Source organism: Ambystoma mexicanum, chromosome 12 (genome assembly GCF_040938575.1).
Source record: "Ambystoma mexicanum isolate Mex_15411 chromosome 12, UKY_AmexF1_1, whole genome shotgun sequence".
Lineage (NCBI taxonomy): Eukaryota > Metazoa > Chordata > Amphibia > Caudata > Ambystomatidae > Ambystoma > Ambystoma mexicanum.
Genome location: NC_090936.1, coordinates 1,008,207,716 through 1,008,233,030, shown reverse-complemented (window position 1 = coordinate 1,008,233,030; position 25,315 = coordinate 1,008,207,716). Strand labels below are relative to the sequence as shown.

The 25,315-nt window shown below is 45.7% G+C and overlaps 1 protein-coding gene across 1 annotated transcript in view; it reads left to right on the top strand.

The window, feature by feature from the left end:
* The window catches only part of KCP (kielin cysteine rich BMP regulator), an 823,409-nt gene that overhangs the window by 525,461 nt on the left and 272,633 nt on the right, over window positions 1–25,315 (top strand). The window contains exon 27 of the mRNA XM_069629543.1: window positions 20,958–21,051. Coding sequence (XP_069485644.1) covers window positions 20,958–21,051 — 94 coding nt within the window. The remainder of the gene's footprint in view (window positions 1–20,957; window positions 21,052–25,315) is intronic.

The window sequence follows — 25,315 nt, the reverse complement described above, 5'->3', positions numbered from 1 at the left end:
CCATGTCCTTTCTCTGCTTCATCTGTGTGCCTCAGCCAGACCCCATCTAAGACCCATGCACATCATGTGACCAGTGCTTTAAGTGCATGAACATGTGGGGTGCCTTGAAAGTGCAACGAAAGGTGAATGGTCTCCGAAGTGGGGGAACACGGTCTACTCATTATTTAGTTTCGTATTAATCTTAATGGCATCAGTGGCCCCAAGTGTGTTCAGACTTTGGAATTCTTGTACATGCATATTCAGTACCCCCAGCTTTCAGATAATACCATGCATCATCTGGGAAATCATAAGAGGCAGATGTTGTACCAGGAAGAAGGATTTATCCTATTGACTCACCTGAGACTGAGGTAAAGGGTATAAAGTTACACAATGTTATAACAGCTAAAAAAAAACCTGGTCTTGAAAAATAGAATCGTCCCTCTTAAAGAAGGAGAGATGGCCGGGAGTGTTCCAATTGGAAGACTTACTCTATAAGTAGCCCTGCAAGAGAAGAGACTCGAGTATACATGAAGACTGGTAGCTGAACCACCCACCTCCCAAACACTTCATGCAAAATAGGATATTACCATTGTGGGAAGGGGTTACATAGACCCCTAGTGAGGGATGTGCTACCACCTAGACCAATGGCAGAACACATCCAGCCTTGGGGAAAGCCAAATGGCTCTTAAAGTGGTAGAAGAAATAACAGAACAGGCAGGCTTAACTTCAGGAGGGAAGGTTATGCACTTTAAGAAAACATTACCCAAGATGCAGCTAGTGCATGTATACACAACAGTACGGATCAATGAAGACCCACTCTACCCCAACCACTAACCTGTTTTCCCACTACCTTTTAATAGGCACTCTACACGTAGGGTCTCATTATGAGGTTGCCACTATCCTGTTTGTAATACTGGCAGGATACCAGCAACCTGTAATACCGTTACCGGCACTCCGTCCAGTGGTATTACCTCTGGATTAGGAGTGCCGGAAACTGTAGTAAATCCCCATTCCATGCAGTCCCATTAGACTCCATGGGGGGGGGGGGGGGTTTGCCAGTGTTACTGGCACCGGTAATACCGGTGCTGGTAATATCTGGGATTTTTGCCAGTAAGGTGCGAATGTAACTCAGGTGCCCCACCAGCAAACTTGTACTTTGCCAGTATGGTAACGTGCCAGTAAAAGGAATTGCTGGCACATTATTACCACACCGGCAGAGTTGTAATGAGCCCCATAGTCCATGTTAGGGGAGGAGAGATTAGGGAACCTTAGATACAGTAGATCCATGCATCATCAAAGCTATTAACTGGATACCATTGCCACGTCAGCAATGAGTGTAGTATTCCTAACCCTTGAGCACAGGGTTCTGCAACCTTTGGCTCTCCAGATGGTTAGGATTACAATTACCATCAGCTCTAGCTACCATAGTAACTGGTGTGTGATCATGGCAGTCGTAGTCCAACATTTCTGGAGAACGGCAGCTTTTCTGACACCTGCTCTACCACATAGAAGCATACATGATCCAAAGACATGCTATACATTCGAGCTTGAAGTCACAATGACTCATCACATTCCCAGTGAAAGCAGAGATACAAATGTAGCATCAAGTGACACATAATAGCAAGGACATTCACAGTATAAGTGTTAGGAAAGATTTTCTTTTTGCTGCTTTCGTCCCATATACTTTACTAGGACCGCCTCTCTTTTTGATTTTGTCTGCATCCTGACCTGACTTTTTGCAGGTAGGTAATGTCTTCATCTTCACTTCCCTTGTTTTTGCTCACTTTTTATAGGGAGACTGATGAATCCCTAAGACTATCATTGCTGGGAGACTCAGACTCCCTTAGAGGAGTTCTTGGGCCTCATTACGAGTATGGAGGCAGCCATGGTGCTATTAGCGCCATGGCTGCCTCCATACTGGGCTCCAATACCAGGTTCCTTCAATGAGGAATAACCGGGTCATTCCAACATTGGAGGACCCAGTAATTCCTCCTTGAAGGAACCATTCCCCATTCCCATTTGAGCCTCCATAGTGCTCAATGGGGATGGGGAGGGAGATAATAACGGGCACGTAAATAACGGGCCGTTATTAGCTCCCTGTTCCCCTTGCGGGAACCGGAAAGGACGTCTGGGTTTACCAGACGTCTGTTCCGAGTCCCGCAAAGGGAACCTCGTAATAGGCGCTCCTGTAATCAAGGGTGCCGGTTCCGTACCGGCACCCTTCATTATGGGAGCACCAGGGTCGTAAAGAGGCCCATTGAATTTTTAAAACTGCACATGATGGGCGGATGGCGCTGGATAGTTTTGTACCATGCTTTTGACTTTTTACTCCTGCACTTTTACATTTTACAGCAAAATGCCACTTGGAGTACCATGTACTCTAAAATATCTGTGCCACAATATGTTTGCCTATCCGTATTCCATTTTGTACTTTGGCCTACTCGCGGCCCTCTCAGGTCAAGGATTGTCATTTATGAAAAGCCTTTCCCGGGCAAAGCTTCTGCTCTCCTGGCCGAATTGGTGGTCTGTTTGGGGCCGGATGTGGGTGTTAGGTCTGTCTGGCCCCAGTCCACGTCTGTCTATTGCTGGACAGATGTGTTGGCCAGAGGCTGTCAATGATTAGACAGCCCCTGTCAGTTTGAATGGTGCAAATCCTTAACAGTGTTGGACCTGCGGGTGTCTCCATTCCAAATCTTGGATAAAAGGAGGACTATTGTCCTGCAGCCATTCAACATATCATCTTTGGAGCTAAGTCCCCTGCAAAGAAGTATAGCCAACTGAATACAACAGGGCGGCTATTGCAGCTGACCAGCATTACCTGCAGTAAAATCCGAGTGAAGCCTTGCACCTCTCTCCTGATCTCCAAAAGGTCCACATCAATGCTTTGACCCCTGAACTGCTGGGAACAACCGGTCTAAACCCCTGCTTGAGGATCTGTGCCTGCTTAACCTTCAGAAGTGTTCCTGGATCAACCAGTGGACTGACTAGCTCTCTGCTGGGCTACCTCGTTACAGCCATCACCATTCCGAGTTCATCCTTGGAACTTTGGGGATCCCCAACTTGTGCAACAAGATACCTGCTCTGCAATTTCAGCCTTACTGACCAAAGATAAGCCATGCAAGGAGGATAGCTCAGGGGCAACACGCTTGCCTTGGAAGCAAGACGATGCAGAGCAACACAGGTTCGATCCCTGAATCCGCGCTTAGAAACCTCTGGGTATTAAGTGCGTTATAAGTAACCAATTACAATTACAATGCAGGTCCTACTCTTTTGTTTGCATCACAAGCATCACTTGTCACTGCCTGACCATAGTGATTCTCCCTGCAACCCATCATTTGTATGTCCTGGAGTTCTCCTGAGGTCACCTGTTGCGTGGAGGCCTTCATCCTGTCCTCTAAGGGTGTCCAGCTGTCCAGTCTTCAGAACTGTATCACCAGAGCCTCGAACCATGGATTAGCTGCACCCAATCTAGGCCGCTGCAACCACAGCCACTGACCAGACACAGCACAGTAGTAAGTGGACGCAACTGATTCAGGAACCACTGAAGTGGTTGCTGATGAAACCTGAGTAAGAGGGTGAATTTGGATACCTATTTCTACCCCATCCCACTATAGAGATGTATAGTTGTAAAGTCTTAACCCTATCCCTCCCTTGCCTGTCTAAGTTCAAAGGGAGTCTGGTGAAGGACACCCCCTTCCCTCCCTGCCCCCCGATCCCCACTGGTCTTCCCCTAGCATGGTGGGACTGGGAGAGAAACTTGTAAGAATTTCCTTTCCTTTTTGTTTTGGAACATTTACTCACAACAGTTGGCTCTGGCAACTCTTGTTCACGGATCACGTAGTAAACCTTCCAGCAAAGTACATAATGTGGAACTTGTGACTTTTGTGCACTAAGCCCCAATTCATGGCAGGGATGGACGTATTAAGAACTAGGGAGTTTGTATTAGGTTGATTTATGTGTGTTCTACCTGATTTACCTACCTGTCTATATTAATTCTAAATCCCTGTTTGCTCTATTTTCTCACTGACTTTACCACACATGGTTATTTACAGTATAGATTGTGACCTTGCTAACTATTACATACCTGTTTCAACAGGTAAAGTGTTGGTGTTCCGTTAGCAGAACCCCCAATAGAGAATGCATATCTGCATCTGATAGTAGTTATGTGATTATGGGATATGTTATGGACAACTATTAATGCAGGTAGTTCTTCCCCCCAAACAACAGCGCCACACCAATATATCTGTTTAAAACAATTCAGTCTAGCCCTGTCTATGAACCATATCATACCACCTAGATCCCTCCCCCTTTAGCAATAGGTTAGACAAGAACCAAGCTGGTGTGTAGAAAGAATATATATTTATGAATTAATTTATTACATTAATATTTGCTTGCACGAAATCACACAACATGCCACTTCACTCCGTGGCCCAAATGCTTTTCTTTCCTGACAATTCACTTTTCACACAAATTGAAAACACTAGTTGGTTTAGGATAGCACAGATCCGACTCTTTAATCCAACAACATGCAGAGTTTTCCTTCTTGGGTTGTGCAGCACCCTAGACATGACAGAACAATTTAACTTCCCAATATACTTTGCATGGGGTTTACTTTAAATAACATGTAGCAGCATGAAACATGACCGGATCATACGCTTGGCAATATACTTTACATGAAGTTGACTTTAAATAACATGCAACACTTGGTAAAAAGAAATTTGACATGCACAGTGCTCTTTCTATGCCACAATCCCTGATATTGTTATGATTTAGAACCCCTCTGCTTTAAGACAGAGTTTAGGGAGTGCTAAACCATTCAGAATTTCGCTTTTACATGCAACCTTTCCCTTTAGGGGAGTTTGCAGTGGGCCACAATAAGGTAAGCAATACCCACTTATTTTAAATGACTATACCTTTAATTAGCAATAGGAACAATATCGGAGGTTTCGAATTCCCCCAAGCTCACACTGCGTCATTTGACTATGTGGGAGTTAATTAAATTATTATTTAGTTAACTATTAGGGATCTACTTGGACTGGCCAACCAATCACTAATGGGAAGGTATTAAATCAAACAGATCCCCACAAGAATTGATTCTGTTGTACAACTTTACTTAAATGGAATATCTCTGGGTTTGGGTACTCAAGAAAAGCCATCAGTGCTCCTGAGCCATCTAACAGACCACATAGGGGCTTCGTTAGATGGCGTCCTCAGGTTCAGTCAGGGAGGGCTCTCGCAGCAATCCCTCTATTTGCCTTTCATTATTCTGGATCCCCAGTCTCTGTTGCTTTTGCATGGTTTCCCACAATTCCTGTCTCCCAGGCAATGTTAGTTTTCCAGCAATGTTTCAATAGTCCCACTCAGAATATCAGACAGCTCTCCCCTTTTCCCATTGTGCTTCTCCTTATATCGACTCATTGGCTATTAATTCTGATTGCACATCTATGTTCCTCCCTTAAACACGCCCTAACCGCTTATCTTTGGATTGATTTCTTTAGTTACTAAGCCGCAATCCTTCAGAGTTATGACTCCACCCCTTTGAAAATGCATTTTTGACCACTTCAGTTATGACCTTAAGAACTTCAACATGGCATCTTTTTCAGTTTACAAATAAGCATCATAAAATAGATATATCTGCACTGGTCTGATCATGCAGGACTTAATGAAATGTGTGTGACTTCGGAGTGAGATTGCAGGTTCAAATGGCAGATTTTTGTAATGTATTCAACAAACTTAACAGTTATCAACGCAAGATTTTCTTATACAGATATCTAATTCAATCAGCTATCATCTCCCTGAATCTGCACTTCGTGACATTTTCTGGGAAGATATCATCACATTACATCTTATAATTTCAGTTCCCACAGGTTGAATCATTGGATGGAGCTTTCCATTATCATTTCAGAGATATTTGAATTAATTGGGTTATGGTTCTAGAGACAATGGCCAAAGTATGATCCTCCATACAATCCTATCTAAAAATAATCACGTGCATATTTTTCCCTTTAATTCACTGGCGTATTTATGTTCCCAAGTTCAGTATGTCGGCCAGGTCTCTGGCTTTTGTAAACCCAAGCCTGCCACAAAAACACTTAACATTTCTTTCTCAGAGGGCTAATGCACAACTGCCTTATCTTCCTTGAGCACAGGGTATAACCTACCCCCTTACTCATATCGCAGTCTCCTGTAATTTATCACCTTTCAACCGTGAAAAAAATTGTATGCTATGTATTTTTAAGAGTTGTCTTCCCTTAACTGGGTCTTGTGTTTTCACAGTGCCCATCTGTTCACCTCATAAAACCTTAGTCTGGCACATGCTCTGTCCCGTTTCTTGGCTCTGTGAGCTGGTGTGCAGTGCCTGGGCCTTTGAATCTCATGAGAAAAAACATCTTTTGGGCTAAGCACAGTTTTTCTACCATGCACAGAAAACTGGTCTTTTTGAATGCTGCAATTCCTTTACACATTAGCCTGCTTTAATATCTTGCATCCTGCCATCATTGTCCAACTTCACATTATAAAATACATTTTAATGGTTCAGGCCGGGGAGTTTCCTCTGTAAATAGTTCCTTTCAACCCAAACTGAACATTGTATTAATTTCTGTGGCAGCTTTCTCTTTGGGAAGAATGCATTTCAGTGTCTAAATAGCCTGTAATGGAAGGTAGGCCTCTGGTTTTGGGCTCTGTCATTCGAACTCCAACCTTCAGTTACTTGGGTGGGTTCAATGTTCTGCACTTTTTGGCCTCAGTCAGCCAAATGCAGTTTCCTTTTGTCCTGCGTCTGCATTTAAACCCCACAAATCCCACCCCCCCTGTTCTTTATTCTCACACCGCAACTAGTGTGAAAGGGCAGGAGAGAGTGATTTGTTCTCACAAGTCAAAATCTGCGATTGAGCATGACACTCTCTCTTCTTCTGCTGCATTTAAACCCCACATGATTATGCATACCTGAAAGTTTAATTGCTTAGAGTGTATTGTAAAGGCCTAAGTTCAGACAACGACAGCGATCCGGTAGAAAAGTCGGGAGTTGTTGGACCTATCTGTGAATTACCCATGGTTCACAAGTGACATTTCCATGGGTGAGGCAAAAGACAACCAAGCCTGGTCATTAGTTCATATATACATGAACACTATAGACTATTAAACCATGGATATTTGAGTTGTTTTGTATACAGCATGTTTAATAGAATCACTTCTATGCAATCCAAATTTTAACAGCTGACAAAAAATAATGTAGGTGCGGTAAAGTGATTTGCCCAGGATCACATATTTTAATCACATAGGATTTGAGCCCTGGTTTCCAATAGTTTTCACATTGGCAAGACTACATCTCCCCCGAGCCAATATCTAATTTTACACAGCAATATAATATTGTCTGCATAGTTCTCTTTGACAATCTTAGGAAAATCTTGTTTTCTTTGTTTTTCAGCATTGCAATCCACTTCATGGGACCTCTACCTTATCTACAGACTATTTATGACCCTGACTTGATTTTTGAGATAAGGGTATTTTTTAAACTCAATTTATTGCACCTTGAAACACATTTTGCATAGGCACATTATAAAAACCCAATAAATAAAATAACTCATTTTGTTTTGAGGGCAGTGGTCAATCTTAAAGCTACCAGTGTGCGGAGGGCGTGAGCGGTTCCCCATGTATGCCTACAGTAGCCCCACTGTCACCTTTAAGATGAACAGTGCAGTACAAGCTTGCTTTCCCATTCTTCTTTTACTTTGTATATTTCCCCATAGAAGGCAAAGCCCAAACCAGCTCAGGCTCTGCATATGGCACATCCTGAATGCTGTCTGTAGACAACTGTGCCTGAGCACAGCTGCCTTTGCTGGCTTTTCATAAATGAACCGGTGCCCAGAAGTTTGAAAGTAGCAGGTCCCCTGGCCACCATTGGCAAAGCCATCTACGTAAAGTTGAAGCTCTATTCGCTATTCAACAGGGGAGATCTTCCACTGTGTCTCCCTCCCGTGAACTGGTGGGCTTGACTAGTTCAGATCTATGTGATCACTGCACGCTGCGAAAATATCTGAAACAGAAATTCTGAATGCAAATATGTAGGCGCGCAGTGATCATAGATTTCACATCCATTGTGCAATGACACAACACCAGCCTTGCGACTGCAGTGGAATCCCCTGCAACCCCTGACTCCCTTATGCTTCACAAAGGGAGCAGGGGACACAGCGCAGCAACCTCCAATCCACTTGTGCGGTATAACGGGATGTCAGCATTTCTGATATTTGCCAATATTTTGTAACAATACCACTAGTTCCAAGCCCGCCCTGCATCGCAATGATGTCCATCTGGTGCTCTGAGAAATAGTGGGCCTTTAGGTTCCATTCATCTTTCCGAAGTGAGGCCATGTCCTGTTGCCTGGATCTCATGCAGAATAGTGCTGTGAAGCTTGCAGTGCATCCCAATTGTGGGTCCTGGATAGTGCTTCTCTGCTGATGCTCTCTACCAAGAAGAGGAGCATTGTTGGAACCTGAGTTCTGTGGTCATGCCTGAGGAGACTTCATAAGGTCACTCCTTCTGCTGATCACATCATGGGAGTGTTAGGGGAGTTTTCCTAAAGTCCTACTGGTAGTTAGACTTTAGTAAGCTATCCCAGAGGTTTGAAGCTATCCAACTCTTAGTATCAGTCTGTACTAACTCAGGACCTTGGTAGAGTGGCAGAGCAGTCAGGCGTATCCTAAGAGGAAGATGTGAGCTGTAGGTAAGTACACTGAACCTTAGTTAGAAATGCACATCAAAGAAACTCTTACACTTATAATTCATATAAAATTATATATTTATTATATATACACCATAATCACTTTAAATACTTTAGATGTTTACACTAGAACACTTTGCAATACTTGATAATACACTTCAAAGGACACTTTCACTTTTGTGTTTGTCTGCGGTTACATTTGTAGCATCATTAGACAGGTAAAAGACAATGTTATCCTATTATCAGCTATTACGAGCACCTACGGTTTTTAACAGTTCATACGGTAATACATTTACTCGGCAAACACATAAATTAAAGTCACTTTAAGGGAGGAAAATGGTAAATTACTGTAACATTAGCTTGGTTCAAGGGTCTAGAGAGGCTTTCTTATTAAGTCCAAAAATGCATCCATTGCTAAAGGCAGTTCGGAGAATGCTCAAAGTCTTTACAAGCAGCAGAATAAGAAGAGTTCCAGATGATTTCTTCCAGTCTCTAGTGTTATAGAAGCAGCAAGTTAACAACTAACGAGGGACACCTGTAAAAGGACTTGATGAAGGGACACAAGCAGCGGCTTGAGTTGGAGGTAAGAGGGGGTGACCCTGGACACCTCAAGGTGCACCCCAAAGCTCTGGAGCGACTTTTTGGAATCAGGTAAGCGATACCCTTTTCCACACAATACCTTAGGTTCTGAGAACATGTTTGTGCTGGATGCTCTGCGATGTTGCAGATCTGGACCCGACCTCCGGATTCCTTGGTCTGATGACTGAAGGCAGGACGATGGATGGGAACACTCAGCAGCAGTCTCGAGGGAGGACCTGTGGCACGATTTTCTGCAACTTCTTATTTCACTCTGTGGTTTTGTCCCCTTTTCTGCAGCACCAACAAAGGACACAGATTGTCCCTCAATCTTCTTTTCTTCCTGCAGTCCCGCACTCTGATGAGGGGGTCTGGGTGAGTTGGATCGGATCTCAGGAGGGTACGTATGAGTTCAGCAAAGATTTGGACGGATTCAACCTTTCCACGATGATGCACTTGAAATGGGCAGCGGGTCTCCTGGTAATGGGTTCTGCAGCTCTGGAATTCCTAGGACATCAGGAGATGGCTCAAGTCAAAGTTCGCCTTGGGACTGTTATTCCCACCAGCCAAAGGGAAAGGTCATCCTCTTCGGAGCACCTCTGTCACTTAGAAAGCAGTGTCAGAACAGCAGTGGTCAGTTCATGGTGTTGCAGTGGGTCTGCAGGCGTCTCTGGGCATCTTCTTCTTTAGTTACTTCAGCTTTCAGTGGTCGACTTGCTTTTCACTCCAGAAGCCTCACCTTTTAAACAGTTCCAGCACACACTCCTCTGCAATCTCTCTCAGCATTTTACAGAAAGGGGCATTTGGCTGTCCAATCAGGAGCTGTGGGAGCTGGTCCTATTCAGGCACTCTGGAAGACAAAGGACAGGGGGGGGGTGGAAGACTCCTCCCCCACTTCCTGCCTGCCCAGACACTCTGGAGCCTAGGCGGGGATACCCAAGAGTTCCTGCCAAAGGCAAAACACACACACACTGACCTCCCCCTTCTAGAATGGTAGAGGTCTAACAAAGAACAACCACGCTAGTAATGGCAAAACCAGAAGGGAGGCCCCAAGTTGGTGCTTTGGTGCCCCTATTGTGCACTACCGAGGCTATGGACATAGCCTGCAGTATACAAATTGCACAATAGTTGGTAGAACACGCCCATTACCACCAGCCATAACTAGGAGATTGTCTACATGACTAAAAAGTCACAGGAGCAGAGCGAAGGGGGATACTAGGTATCCCTTTGGCACTCCACTGAAAGTGGTGTGTTACAATCTCTCAGACTATAGAGTTTTGGGAGAGATACTAAGTATCTCTCTATCCTTAAGAACTGTAGTTACATAAGGATACAGAAAAAGAATCTTAGAGGAGGACCCAGAGGGTTCCCAGCAACACTGCGCATAAGGAGCTGTGAGTCGCAGTAGAAAAACACAGATGCCTTTAGGAGCTATGGAGCAGACAGACTCCATAGTGCAGGTGCATACAAAGAGCAGAGTTCAGAAAGACAGAGCCCACAAGAATGAATGAGTGGAAAAAGGCTCCACTCATTCAGGATTGAAAGAAAAAGGTCCAGAGGTCCAGCAACAGTGCTGGGGGTCTCACTAGGACAGGGGATGAATCTCCCTAACAGGGAGTCATTGTGGCTATAGAAAAATCCACTGTGCTTGTTGTCCATTTGATTAGACCGATGAAGGGGTCACGACGATAGGGTCCCAGCTGTCATAGTTGTCATCTGAAATGCACTCTGCCCCTGCAACCTCTGAACCTCCAAGACTGAAACCTACAGTAACAGCAGCTATCCCCAAAAGCCCTTACTTGAGGTTGTTGTTCATCTTGATCAGCTTGTGAGGGGCTGGGCTATTTACCTGTTTATTTTCTCCACATTCATTTCAACAGGTATAAAGTCCTTCCTGCAGCTGCCATTGCCTTGCGTTTGGCTCTGAAGCCTGAGCATTGGAATGCTGTGTGACTACGATCGGTTGCTGCCCCTACCACACAAGGAAAACCTAACTTTACTATCAAACGGACTGGGCTACTGACTCTAGAACTAGCTACCATATCACGCCATGTTTATATTATGGGAGATCCTTTGAAATTCCACCAACGTTGCCTAAACCGAAGCCGAGCAAGGAAGGCCGTAAGGAAAGGCCTCCGGTGCTCTTTGCAGCTCTGCTGTGAGCACGAAGCACCATTGAGCAGCTGAGAGCTGAATCAGCTGTCTTACTTCATTTCAGAACGTCTGTGTGTTCCCCTTTGTCCTCATCGGATGCTGCGTGCACAGAAGCACTGAATCCAGACAAAATGGTCCCCGTTGCCATGGTTGCACAATCAACAAAATGTGCTGAGAAAATCACTGCCGCGGGCCCGTGTCCCGATTTGCTGCCTCGCCCCGCCCGCCCCTCCTCTCCTGCCCCTCCTCTCCTGCTTTATATGGAGGGGGAAAGGGCCGAAAGGTGAAGCTGAGCAGGGAAGGCTGTAAGGAAAGGCCTCCAGTGCTCTTTGCAGCTCTGCTGCGAGCACGAAGCACTTGAGCAGCTGAGAGCTGAATCAGCTGTCTTACTTCGTTTCGGAACGTCCGTGTGTTCCCCTTTGTCCTCATCGGATGCCGCGTGCACAGAAGCACTGAATCCAGACAAGATGGCCCCCGTTGCCATGGTTGCACAATCAACAAAATGTGCCGAGAAAATCACTGCAGCGGGCCCGTTTCCCGATTTGCTGCATCGCCCTGCCCGCCCCTCCCCTCCTGCTTTGTATGGAGGGGGAGAGGGCCGAGAGGCGAAGCCGAGCAGGGAAGGCCGTAAGGAAAGGCCTCTTGTGCTCTTTGCAGCTCTGCTGCGAGCAGGAAGCACCATTGAGCAGCTGAGAGCTGAATCAGCTGTCTTACTTTGTTTCAGAATGTCTGTGTGTTCCCCTTTGTCCTCATCGGATGCCGCGTGCACAGAAGCACAGAATCCAGACAAAATGGCCCCTGTTGCCATGGTTGCACAATCAACAAAATGTGCCGAGAAAATCACTGCCGTGGGCCCGTGTCCTGATTTGCTGCCTCGCCCCGCCCGCCCCTCCCCTCCTGCTTTATATGGAGGGGAGAGGGCCGAGAGGCGAAACAGAGCAGGGAAGGCCGTAAAGAAAGGCCTCCGGTGCTCTTTGCAGCTCTTCGCTGCCCGTTTGCCGTTTGCCACAAAGCTATGCCGCATCCTGGAGGTAAGGAGCCTGACTATTGCCAACTCCAATCAAACCCAGCCCTTCCCACCAGGAGCCTCAGACTACGTGTCCACACTCTAGAGGCCACCATCAGCTCCCCTCCCCACGAGCACTGCAATGCACAGCATGCTCCCGTACCATGACACCCACTTTACGTGCTAACAAGGCCAGACTCATCCGCCCAACTACAAAGCCCACAACCATTATAGCTACCGTACCTCCAATATAGCTGCTAATGAAGCACTTTACCCCACATCCAATTGTACTGCTTCTATACTAAAGGTGATTCCACCTATGTCCACCTCCACTGAGAATGAGCCCCCCAGTGCAAAATCTGTGATGTGCAATTCTTCTACCCCTGTTTTGAATGCTATTGTCCACCTGTGTCCACCACCACTGAAAATGAGCCCCCAGTGCAAAATCTGTGATGTGCAATTCTTCTACCCCCATTTTGAATGCTGTTGTGCCAAATGTGATTCCACCTGTGTCCACCACCACTGAAAATGAGCCCCCCAGTACAAAATCTGTGATGTGCAATTCTTTTACCCCCATTTTGAATGCTATTATACCAACTGTGATTCCACCTGTGTCCACCACCACTGAAAATGAGCCCCCCAATGCAAAATCTGTGATGTGCAATTCTTCTACCCCCCATTTTGAATGATATTGTACCAATTGTGATTCCACCTGTGTCCACCACCACTGAAAATGAGTCCCCCAGTGCAAAATCTGTGATGTGCAATTCCTCTACCTCCCCCAGCGCGACCACGCCCACCACCTCACCCACTCTCCCCATGGACCGCTCTCCAGCCGTTACAGAACCCCACCTCAAATGCGCCATGATCAACACTAGGTCCATCAATTCCCACGCTCTGGATATCCACGACCTCATAACCACCCATGACCTCGATCTGCTCATGATCTCAGAAACCTGGTTACAAGAAGCCTCTGGCCCTGCGCTCTCCCTTGCACTGCCCCCCTGGGTACTCCATCACTAGGCAGCCTCTCTAAAGGTGGAGGTGTAGCAATCATTGCCAAAGACTGCCTCTCCATTAGAAAGGTAGAGCAATCCTTATACAACAACGACAACTACCTCCAAGTCAAAATCAACCTCTCTCCCCATTGTATTGCTGTTCACATTGTCTATCACCCTCTAGGCCCAACAGGAGACTTGCAAGCCTCTCTCATCCATCTCCTCTCTGACAACCTTCAAAAAACTTTTGAAAGCCATTCTCCTTGGGGACGTCAACCTAGGCCTCCTGGACAGCAAAGACCCAGCAGCCAAATCCCTTGATTCAGCCCTCAAGGCACTAGGCTACAAGAACACCATCTTTAGCCCAACTCACACCCAGTGCAGAACTCGCGACTGGATCGCACAGCATAATTGTCCACTCATCATCACTGGAAACACTCCCACCCCATGGTCTGACCACCATATCATCACCTTTAGCATCCTCACCACCAGCTCCTCAAGTCCGTCACCCCTAACCCTTACCACCCTGCCTCGCAAGAAGCTCCCGTCAGCTCACTAAGGAAAGGCTACTGCCCTTCCTGCAAGGCCCAGCCTTCAGACCACCTTTCTCCACAGACCCAGAAACACTTGCATCAACCTATGATGTTGGGGGTCATTCCGAGGTTGGAGGTACGGGATTACCGGCGCCTGTAAGGGCACCGATGGCGGTAATCCCTTACCTCCGTATTCCGAGTTCCCTTTGCGGGTCCCTCTTTACCTCCTGCTTTTAGCAGGAGTAAATTACGGGACCCGCAAAGTGACCTTGGAGTAAATTACGGCACCGTAATTTACGGTGCCGTAATTACCTCCTTCCCCATTCCCATTGAGCCCTATGGGGGCAGAAATGGGGATGGGGAAGGGCTATGGTGAATGGGGAATTACCGGTCCATCCAACCTTGGAATGGACCGGTAATTACTCCATTCACCATGCCGGTATTCCATGGAGTAAATAGCTCCATGGTTGCCAACCATGGAGCTATTTACTCCATGGTGTAGTCCTAACTCGGAATGAGGGCCGTTGTCATCAAAGCAGCTATCAACTCCATTGCCCCACTTAAACCCCATAAATCCAAACCTAACACCCACTCCAACTCCTTGTTCACCCCGAACCTTCTCACACTCCGCAATGAAAAAAAGGTTGCACTTACACAGTGGCAAACGTCCCACTCTGACAAAGATAAGTTGATCTTTAAAGCCTGCTCTACCAAATACAAAAAGGCACTCGCCCAAGCAAAGGCCAAATCTTTTGAATCCAGAATCTCGGAAGCCCAATCTAGCACAAAAGAAATCTTCGCCATTTTCAGGGAGCTAGAGACTCCCATCGCCCCCCAGAATTTCACCAAAGACAAAGCCTGGTGCGATGAAATTCAGACATCCATGCAAACCAAATTGAGCCTTCTCCAAAACAAAATACTAGCTACTAAACAAGCCCTGCCTAAAACTCAAATCCCTGTCCCACCACCAGCCTCGGACAACCCCAACCCTTCTCCTTCAAATCCATACAGGAAAAAGACATCATCAATATAATGAGGAATATCAAACCGTCTAACTGTAAAGGTGATTCTTGCCCAGCCACTATCATCAAGGACGGTGGTCAGTCATAATTTCGAAAAAATCATGTCGAATGACAAAAATGTCAAAAGAAAATGTCGAAAAAAAAATTTTGAATTCCGTTTTTTTTAATTATATATTTATTTTGGGGTCCAGGAGTAAAAATAAATGGGTAAAACAAAACAAAAAATTTAAAAAGGGGGGTTGGGGGAGAACCCCCCATTTTGAAAAAAAAAAACGAATTGAAAAAAAATCGACATTTTTTTTTTCTACATTTTTTTTCTCGAAATAATGACTTTCGACATTGTTGTTTTCGAAATTATCACTATAAACCATCAAGGACTGTACTGAAGCACTAGCTCCTTTCCCGACAGCCTTTGTCAATGCCTCCTTTGCCACAGGGAAGGTCCCTGCCGCCCTCAAGGAAGCCTGGGTCCGCCCTCTCTTAAAAAAAACAACTCTCGATCCTACCTCCCCTAACAACTATAGACCCATCACCATTGTCCCATTCCTCCTCAAAATACTGGACAAAGCCGCCTACCTGCAGGTTCAGCACTTCATTGAAGAGAACAAACTCCTGGGACTCCGCCAGTCTGGTTTCCGCCCCAGACACGGGACTGAAACCACCTTCCTTGACCTGAAAAACCAGATGGACGATGCCAGAGACATGGGCAAACCGGCACTTCTCCTACTTCTTGACCTATCTGCGGCTTTCAATCTCGTAGATCATGACGTCCTATGCCATCACCTCTCCTCCCCTGCCAAGTTCTCCCCTGATGCCACAGCATGGTTCACCTCCTTCCTACAAGACAGAACCATGCAAGTATTCTGTGACTTAGCCTCTGCCTCACCCACCATCATACTCTGTGGTGTGCCCCAAGGCTCCTGCCTTTCCCCCACCCTCTACAACATCTTCACACGACCCCTCTGCCTCATCCTCGACGCTATGGGTATTTCCTACACCAACTACGCGGACGATACCCAGATCCTCCTCACCTTCACTGACAACTATGACACTGACTCCTTGACCCTTAACAACCTCTACAACACCAGCCAGCCTGGATGGCAGACAATGGACTATGCCTCAACTCTGACAAGACCGAACACCTCCTTGTAGGTTCCCCCGACAAACTAAAGAATGTAGACTCCCAATTTAGTCACTTCACCATCGACGCCATCAAAATACCTGTCACAGACTCAGTCAAAAATCTTGGAGTCTATTTGGATTCCAACCTATCGATGGACAGACAAGTAAATGATATGATATGATATGATATGGCATTTGTAACTCGCCTATACACAAGTGTTTCAATTGCCTCCTCAGCCGCATATCAGGCTAAACTAATCAACGCAGTCAGGCCCTTTCTCTCCAAAGAGAACTTCACAAACATAGCCAGAGCCATCACCAGCTCCAGGCTAGACTATTGCAATGTACTCTTTCTAGAAACATCCAATAAAAACCTGGAGAGGCTACAAGTCAAACAGAATAGTGCTCGCCGTACAGCCCAAGGCATTGCTAAAAGGTAACACATCTCGGAGGCCAAACAACTAGCCCACTGGCTCCCAATAAAGGAAAGAATCGTCTTCAAAGCTCTTATGTTGACCCACAAGTGCATTCACCTCACTGCTCCTGATTACCTCTCACAAAGGATCCACCCCGTCTCCTCTACAAGACCAACCAGATCACCCTATACCAACATGCTCTGTGTGCCACTAGTAAAAAGAGCAGGAGCGGGCGGATCCAGCTTCCCATATCTCGCACCCACACACTGGAATGCCCTACCTCCCACAATCCGAGGTGAGGCCTCCCTCATCGCTTTCTGTAAAGCTATGAAAACCATCCTCTTCACATAAGGTCCCTCGTATCAGCATGAATACTAAACATATGACCCACTGCATAAGCTGTAAAGACCAACTGCATAAACTGTAATGATAGAATTATGTTTGTAGTGATTTATAATGTGCCAACGACTGCTACCACGTCTGTACCTCTGTAACTAAGCTCTTGCAAGTAACAGCGCCTCAATGTCCCTGGGCTGTTTGCACGCTATATAAATATAAATAAATAAATAAATATATACATAAATAAATAAATAAAGTAGTACACTGCCCTTGAACTTTGAGGAACACTTGATCTAGGTTCATGGGTTCCACTCATTAAGTGTAGCTACTGTAGACACGTCCTGCCTTACAGCGTTACAAACCCTATGATATGTTGTTTTAAGATAAATGTAACGATATTATTATTGGAACTCTGTAAATGCAAAAGTGTGGTGTGTTCCCCATTTTGGACACTAAACTATGGTTGTATGTGTGTTCATATTGTTTTACTTACTACTCAGTCTTTATAACTCAATGCTTATGTGTTGCTAAGAAGAGCATGTATATACATGCCTGTTTGAACAATTCATTGCTGGGCAAGCTCGTGTGTATGCTTATCACACTTTACAGCAAACCCCTGATCTACTTAGTGCGCAGCCCCACTACCAAGCGTGCCCTGTGATATTGGCCTCTCACAACCCTACACCCACAGTCGTTCTGAAAAAACTTCAAAAAAGAAGAACTAAACAAGTTCTGTATTTGATATAGCTGTTTTATAAAGCTCCACATGTCCATGGCAAATCACCCTTGATACAAATATAATATATCTACATTGAAATATATAAGTCAAAATAAGTATGAATCCCTCTCAAAGGCCAAAGAGCCCAACAGAGAAGGCGTGTCTGCAAAAGGTAGCACAGCAAACTAGACGGATTAACCCTGCATTTGTTTGTGGCTGTCCATAGTGCAATATCGTTAACAAGGAACAGCAAATACTATCAATAACTAGTGGACTAACTTGTGAAGGTATCCCGTGGTTTCAACGCAATTACTTTGAAATAATGCACATCAATGTAATCATTTCGAAATTACTTCAACAAAGATAAGGTATTGTGGGTTAAGGGGTACAAAGGGGATGGGAGGGGCTTGGTGTAGGTGTAGTAGTGAAGGGGAAGGGAGAGGATGAGAGAGCGACCTCCCACATTTTATCGATGTGATAATTCAAAGTAATTACTTAAAAGTAATTTACAGGCGTTGAAATGACATGGAACCCTTGTGAAAAGAGTCACATATGGAATGAGCCTTCTCTCTGGTTAGATGGCTGCAGACTCAGTCACATTAATGTTTTCCAGAATTGCTAGCTGTATGCTTCATACCATCTGGAGTCTCGGGAGAAAGAACTGAGCGGGGCAGAGGGGCTTGGGCAGATGAAACTAAAAAACAGTGACTCACCTGTGCCGGTTCCAGCAAACAGTATAGAGGAATAAATCAGGAAACTGGATGAAAGCGAAAGGGGCTCAGGACTGTCGCTTCCACACTTTATCTTGGCTAAAATTAGGGACCCAACAGGTCTCATTTTAGGAGGCATTTTGGGTTTTTGCAGCTCTGCCATGGCCTGAACCGGGACCACCTAAAGACCTGTTTGTGACCATATTAGACACGCAGTCTGTGTTTTGGTGAGACAACCTTTTCTTCAGTATCATCAGTGAAGCTGGTGGCTGGGGATACTCAATGGAGTCTATTAAGCAGGCGTGTGTGTCCTTATTACATCATATTAATGGTCGGTGGTGAGGTGAGTTAGTTTACCGTGATAGTATATGGGGAGGATGAACCTCTAGGAATTGGGTTGATCTGGCCCCTGCCTGGTGTGTCTCCTAGAGGGTAGAAGGAGTGGGACCCTGCAGGCTTACTCCTCCCCCGCACCTCCCCAAGGCTTGGTATGACATACCAAAGGGTGATGCAGACCAATTCCCCAAAGCCACTCAGCAAGATTCCCCCAGGGAATACCAGGAGAACCCTGGCAAAAAGCTCCTGCTCTCACTGGCCTGAGATTAATAACTCTTTGGTATCCCAAGTGCATCCGGAGTAGACGGCTACAGATTCCCCATGGTGAAAACCTGATGAGAAGTGTACATGCCATTCCCTCTAAGCTGGCAACAAAATTTAAAGACCAAAGCCTGAAACACCCTTAGTGGTAGAAAAGAAGTTCCCGGACTCAATGAGCAAGGAACAACTGTGATCCCTGAGGTTGAATGGGGGACTGGAAAAGGAAGATGGCTGCTTCCCTGCGGCTGCAGTACACCACAAAAGCTCCCAGAAAGAGTTCCAAGATGGCGGCATGTTACGAGCCACATACAATGATGCATGCCAAACAGGTGAGAAAAATCCCCTCACTAGACAACGAGAGAGGCTCAATTCAACGGATTTGAAAATCCCTTGTGAGAAACACTACCCGTAAAGGAATCAAACATCCTGAAACAAAATCACACACAGTGAACCCACGTAATCCCACGGGCCGAGAGATGTTGATCCTTGAGGGACTATAAATTAGACAGGGTTTACCCAAGAAAGGGGAAATAGACAGATTGGAAGAAAGCTGGCAAGCTGGCCCTGAATCCCTGGACACGTGGGGAAATCAATACCTGGGAGGAGGTAGTTCATGTTTTGGCAACTTTACATCTTGCAGACGGTAACCCAGAGAACTATCCCACAAGAGTGAAAAATGAATGAGGAGATGACCTGACAGAGGGGGTCCTCAGGTCAAGCAGTAAAACTGGAGAGAAGCGTAAATTCCCAGACATTCCTCAAAATTAACCAGAGAAGAGACCCCTGGCAGGAGGGTAAGGTTTTATCATTTGCCTGGTAAGGATAATGAATGAATGGAGGAAAAGTACCAATTGCTGCTATAGTGAATCTTGGGACCCCAGGGTCTGGGAGAGCGCTTAAGAAAATGCTCAGAACCACTATGGGACTCATTACAAGTTTGCGGGTATCCCACTGGTATTACTGGCGGGGTACTGGCAAACTGTAATACTGTCTCCGCAATTTGGTCTGTCGGAATTACCGGCAGATTCCAAGTGGCGAAAATGCCGGTAAATCCCCATTCCATGGAGTCCTGTAGGACTCCATGGGGGGATTTGCCGGTATTACCGGGCTGGAATTACCAGCAGTTTCTTGCTGGTAGGCTGGCGGATATACCTCCAACTCAGAGCTGGAGGTAAATCCACCACCCTACCAGAAAACTTGGAATATGCCAGTGCAGTAATGTGCCGGTATGTGGTATCAGCACGTTATTACCGCACTGGCACACTCGTAATGAGGCCCTATGTCTGGGAGAGTCCTAAAGTGAATGCTGAGACACCCAAGGTCTCAGAGGGACCAAAAGCGAATGATGAAAAACATAAGGTCTGCAAGAGACCTGAAGTTCATGCTGGGCATCTCACAGTCTCAGAGCAGGATTTGGGAACTCTTTTGTTTGCCAATCCTTGCATTGTTTGTGTTTATACTTTAGGGTAACCAGGAAGCTAAATACTTGCCAACAGTAGGATTTGGAATTTTCAGTTGACCACTTAATAGGACACTCCTTTATGTGCTATGGTGTCCCTGAAGGGACAAGGGCTGTGAGATTAGGTTAAAGCCCTGTATTCGTTTGGGAATTCACCCTTAGATGTGGAATTCCTGGAGAAAGCCCTACTTTGTGTAATCACATACCTGACACTGATTGCTTCAGAAGTGTCCTTATTATATATGGAAATGCCCCTAGTTTGTGTAGGCGTTTCTTCCAAACACTTTATTGCCAGAATACTGACTAAAACCTTATTTTGTCAAGTCCTCTTAAATTGGTGTCACGTGTGTCATTGCCCAGTCTTACCACAGGCCTCCACCGAAAGAAGCCATTTATTGCAGAGATATATTGCCAGCATCAACTATACATTACCTTGACTGATCTCTTAGTGTCCCAGCTGCACAAGTATCTGTTTCCCTGATGGGCTTGTAGTGGGTGACTTCAGCAGTTCAACGACTTGACCTCAGGAGACTGGTATACACACAGACACACACATACACCATGCTTCTGTAACTCAAACCTAGCATGACTCTTTTCTCTTCTTACTAGGGAGGAAACGTCCGCTGCCAGGAAGAATCCTGCCCACCGCCAGCCTGTGCCAGGCCTGTACGAGACCCCCAACACTGCTGCCCCATCTGCAAAGGTAGAGTGCCAAGGGGTTGTGTCTGGAATTGTATATGAAACAGAAAACAATCTAGCCCATTCTTCTTGATTTGTGTCTTACATTTTCATTTTTTCTTGGCCACCATCTTCCACTTCATTTTTGTGATTGCAACGCGTCTCTGTAACTGTAAAACGACGACTGAAGCACATCCCTGCCATGGTTACCAGCCCTAAGATTAAGCAATATCTTCTACCACAGGTAGAAGTCCCACATGGCAGAAGCAGACATAGAAAACAGACCAAGCATAGACAAAGACAAGATACACTGTACTGGGGGTAGAACAGGAATCCCATATTTCTACTTCGGGGTCAGACCCCTGCATTTAACTGGTTTACCTGATTTTACTTTGCTGTATCCTCATCTGAGGCCTCCTGAAAAATGTGAACACTGTTGGTGTCCACCGAGCTCAATTCTGAGCTTCACCAGATGCTGGCAGACATTTTGTGATTGTAGTGGGCGTGGCCGATCCAATAATTCACTTGTTTTGAAACATATGCCAGTGTCACGTGTTTAACTTTACCAGGAAGGTTTTGGATTGAACTCATATGAGATAACGGTCATTTCACAACTAAGCATGGTATTCTTCCCTGGGGCCAATCAAAGTAAAGGAGGTTAGGATGAGGTAAATTAAAAAAGTGTCAGGGTTTCTATTCTAAAAGGAATACCTTGGAGTTTCTGAGTTTTACTAATTTGATGGCTGCTCTCTGTGATATAGTTTCTGACATACCCTTGTGTCCACTCCACAAATAGAAATGTTTACAGATGAGTATCTTTATAGTGTGGGAGTTGTTCCGAAATATAGAAAGGATTGTCTCCTTGGGATTTGTTTGTCTCTACTACAAGCAACTACCTCTCCCCCTCTCTTGCTTTAGAGTGCAAGTGAGATCTTATCATCCTCTAGCTGTGGCTCATACCCTCAGGCTGATAACTTTAGGTACACTCCTACCAGCAAGTATTTGTTCCCTTTTGCACAGGGTATTTAGCAGGTTGCATTATTTTAACCCACTAGACCAGAATTACCCTCCTGGACCAAGGTCTTCTCTTGCTATACAGTCCTCAAAAGGCTATTGTCTTTCTCTCCTTATCTGGCCCTAGCTGCTTGGATATATAGCTCCAAGCAGGGTTACAAAACCTCTCTGCCTGGGTCCGGTGGTGTGGACAGGGTCTGAAAAATAGACTACAGCAGGTTTTCACCTCTTTCTGTCTCTGTTTCTCTGTCTCTCTTTCTCTCTCTCGCACGCTCTCTCTCTCGCTCATTCTCTCACTGTCAGTCACTCTCTCCCTCCCTCTCTCTCACTCTTTCTTTCACTCTCTCTCTCTCCCTCTCTCGCTCTCTGTCTCTCTCAATCATATATTTGCAAACTACCTCGTGTACAATAACCAGAAAATTAAAATGTTCATTTTTTATGGTACCCTCACATGATGTCCTTGCTCTACAGGGATGGTGATGTTGCCACTACAAGGGCATGTATTTTAGGGAAAAATGTCAGTTCTTTGCTAATTCCCTTCAACCTTAGAGACCCCCAGCACTTTTGCTGGACGCTGGATTCTTTTTAATGTTAACCTCCTGAGTGAGCGGAACATTTTGCCATTCATTCATACATTTTTTTCTGACTGGGATGTTTTATTCTTACTGTTTAAATGAGTCTGGTAAACTCCATAAGCATCTGCTTTTTGCTTAGTGACACACATCATCCTCTGTGCAGTGTCACAGAGGAGTAGTGTTTAAATACATTTTCTTGTGACAAGTACAGTTCCCAAAAATAGTAAGATAACTTCTATCTTGCTTACCTTTTCTTTTGTGGGTCCAGCACACACCGCCTTGTGAGGGGTGCAGGGGGGTTACATAGTAACTCCTTACCCCACTTCTCATGTAACCTTTTGTTACACTAACTTAAATGGCTGGCAGCAGTGGTAACTTTTTACTACTGTTTGTGCAGGTTACTAGCAGGCTGATTTCTCAGCTGCACTAAAGCACCCATGGGTTTACATTTTCTCAAAATGGCCCCTGTCTTTTTTTTGATCATTTTTAGTCTGGCAGTTCCTTCTGTCCATTTACTCTATCCTTTAGAATAGTTTGGGTCCTTTTTGTGTTTTGCCTTTGACAGGCTCCAGTGTGTCTGGGAAGGCAGGAAGTGAGGGAGGAGCCGGTAAACGAACTGTCCTTTGTCTGTAGGAATGCCTAGTTGAAACCAGTTCTAACTTGGCGGCGGGCTGTTCTGGAGGACAGCCACCCCCAGGTGATTGACAGCTGCATGACTGTGAATGAATGGGATCCTGCATAAAAGGCGTGATATTTGGAAATACAGGCAGAGTTGACCACTGGAACAAGGAATCTGAAGCAGAAGATGAGCAGATACTCCAGCAGTACCTTCCAGGACCGCGAAAGCACTTGTGAAGCCTTGCAGCTGTGCTGACCCTGTTTTCACAATGACAGGGAAGACCTGCCAAGGGCGACTTCCTCTCTTAGGCTGGTAGAACCCACTAGCCTTAAGATCTGCTTTGTTTTGGGCCATCCCCCCACTTGCTGGGACTTTCCTGGGCTGCAATATCTCAATACCTTGGGTACCTGGGCTATCATCAAGTGCATCATCTTCTGAAGAACGAATCCGGTGGAAACTTCGCAGGCATCCGTGTGCATCTACAGAAGCAGAAATTCTTCATCAAAAGTCCCATCACAGAGTTCAGGACCGAGTGACGAAGGAAGATCCAACTGGGGGTATTCATTCCTCTTGGTGCTAAGACAAAGGCACCAAAACCACAAAGAGCTGCATAAAGTTGGTGGAATCCATTGCTGCAGAGTCCCTTTCCAGATTGCTGCTGCAGAAGCCTGTCAAAGGTCCCCCCTTTTGGCACTAGGACCAAGGAGCAGGAATTAGGGTCTGCATCACTGCATCAGGAAGGAATCCAGCCACACATTCTGCTTCATCTTTAAGGTGCTGTTGAGTTTGGGGTATAAATACCTTTTGCCATTTTCAGTGCCTCCTGGCTTGGGAAGTGCTACAATCTTCCTTTGTACAGGCCTACAGCTTGTTCCCTGCCAGGTAGGCTCTTCTTGATCTCCTGTGTTTCTTGATGAACTACTGAATGTTACCGTCACCTCTGATACCACGCCGCACGACCCCCAGGACACCAACGCAGACCCTTGGATAGCTACCTCTGCAAGTAAGACTCTACATACACCCTTGCCTGAATATCTCTGAGACACCTTGCGTACTCCCGCCAGCAATCCAATTGACAGTTGACTCACTGCAAGCACTCTTAACGCTGTTAGTCCCACTCCGAAACTCAGAACATAACTATATAAGTTATTGCCAGAACAGCGATACGTGCCGAAATTCCTGTTAGCCCTCTATTGTTTCCCCACTCAGAATCTCCGTATATCTGGCAATGCCTAACCGTGCATCATTAAAGATTGCATTAGTGCCCTCCCAGTGCCTCTCACTGCTATAACACCCCATTAAATACTCAACCGCTACCCCAGAGGCAGACTGCACCACCACTCAGCCAGTAAAATCCTGCTACAGCAACCCGGAATGAACGGGCCTGCTCGCTGTCGAATATCTACTATTGTATTAACTTTCCATGCTTATCTATTTGTTACTTATTGCTGCTGAATATCTATTAGTGTGTCTATCTGCTATGCTGCTATGCCTAACACCGTATACAATGTTGTTCACATAGTGCTGCACGGTTTAAACGCCTTATTGGAACACCTCGCAGGTAGCGCGTCAGTTGAACACCTCATTAGAGTGCCTTTGTATTGCCCCACCCTGACTATACTGTTGTTCATTATCCGCCGCCTACTCTGTCGAATGTATCCCCACCACTGCAGTTAATTTGCTCACCTCTCCACATTTACTGTGCCTCTTGTTGATCGCTTCTGCTCCCGACAGAGACCTCACCACTGCTTATACTTTATCACCTCCATTGTTACTACCCTGCACCATAGCTAGCCAGACACAAGAATGACACCTACTGTCTTTTGGTATCTCACATCTCTCCTTAACATATCCCTCCTCCACACATCTCATTACATAATCCATAACATGATTCCCACCGGCAACCACCCCAGTAAAGGTCAACACGTCATCACAAGCACCACAATGCCAAACCTTACACTCTCAGACAACATAGCCCCAACCTGGTTCCTACCTACACACATCCATCCCAACATAGGTCAACGCGCCATCACAAGCACCACGCTACCAAGCTATAATCTCTCCGATAACATAGCCCCAAC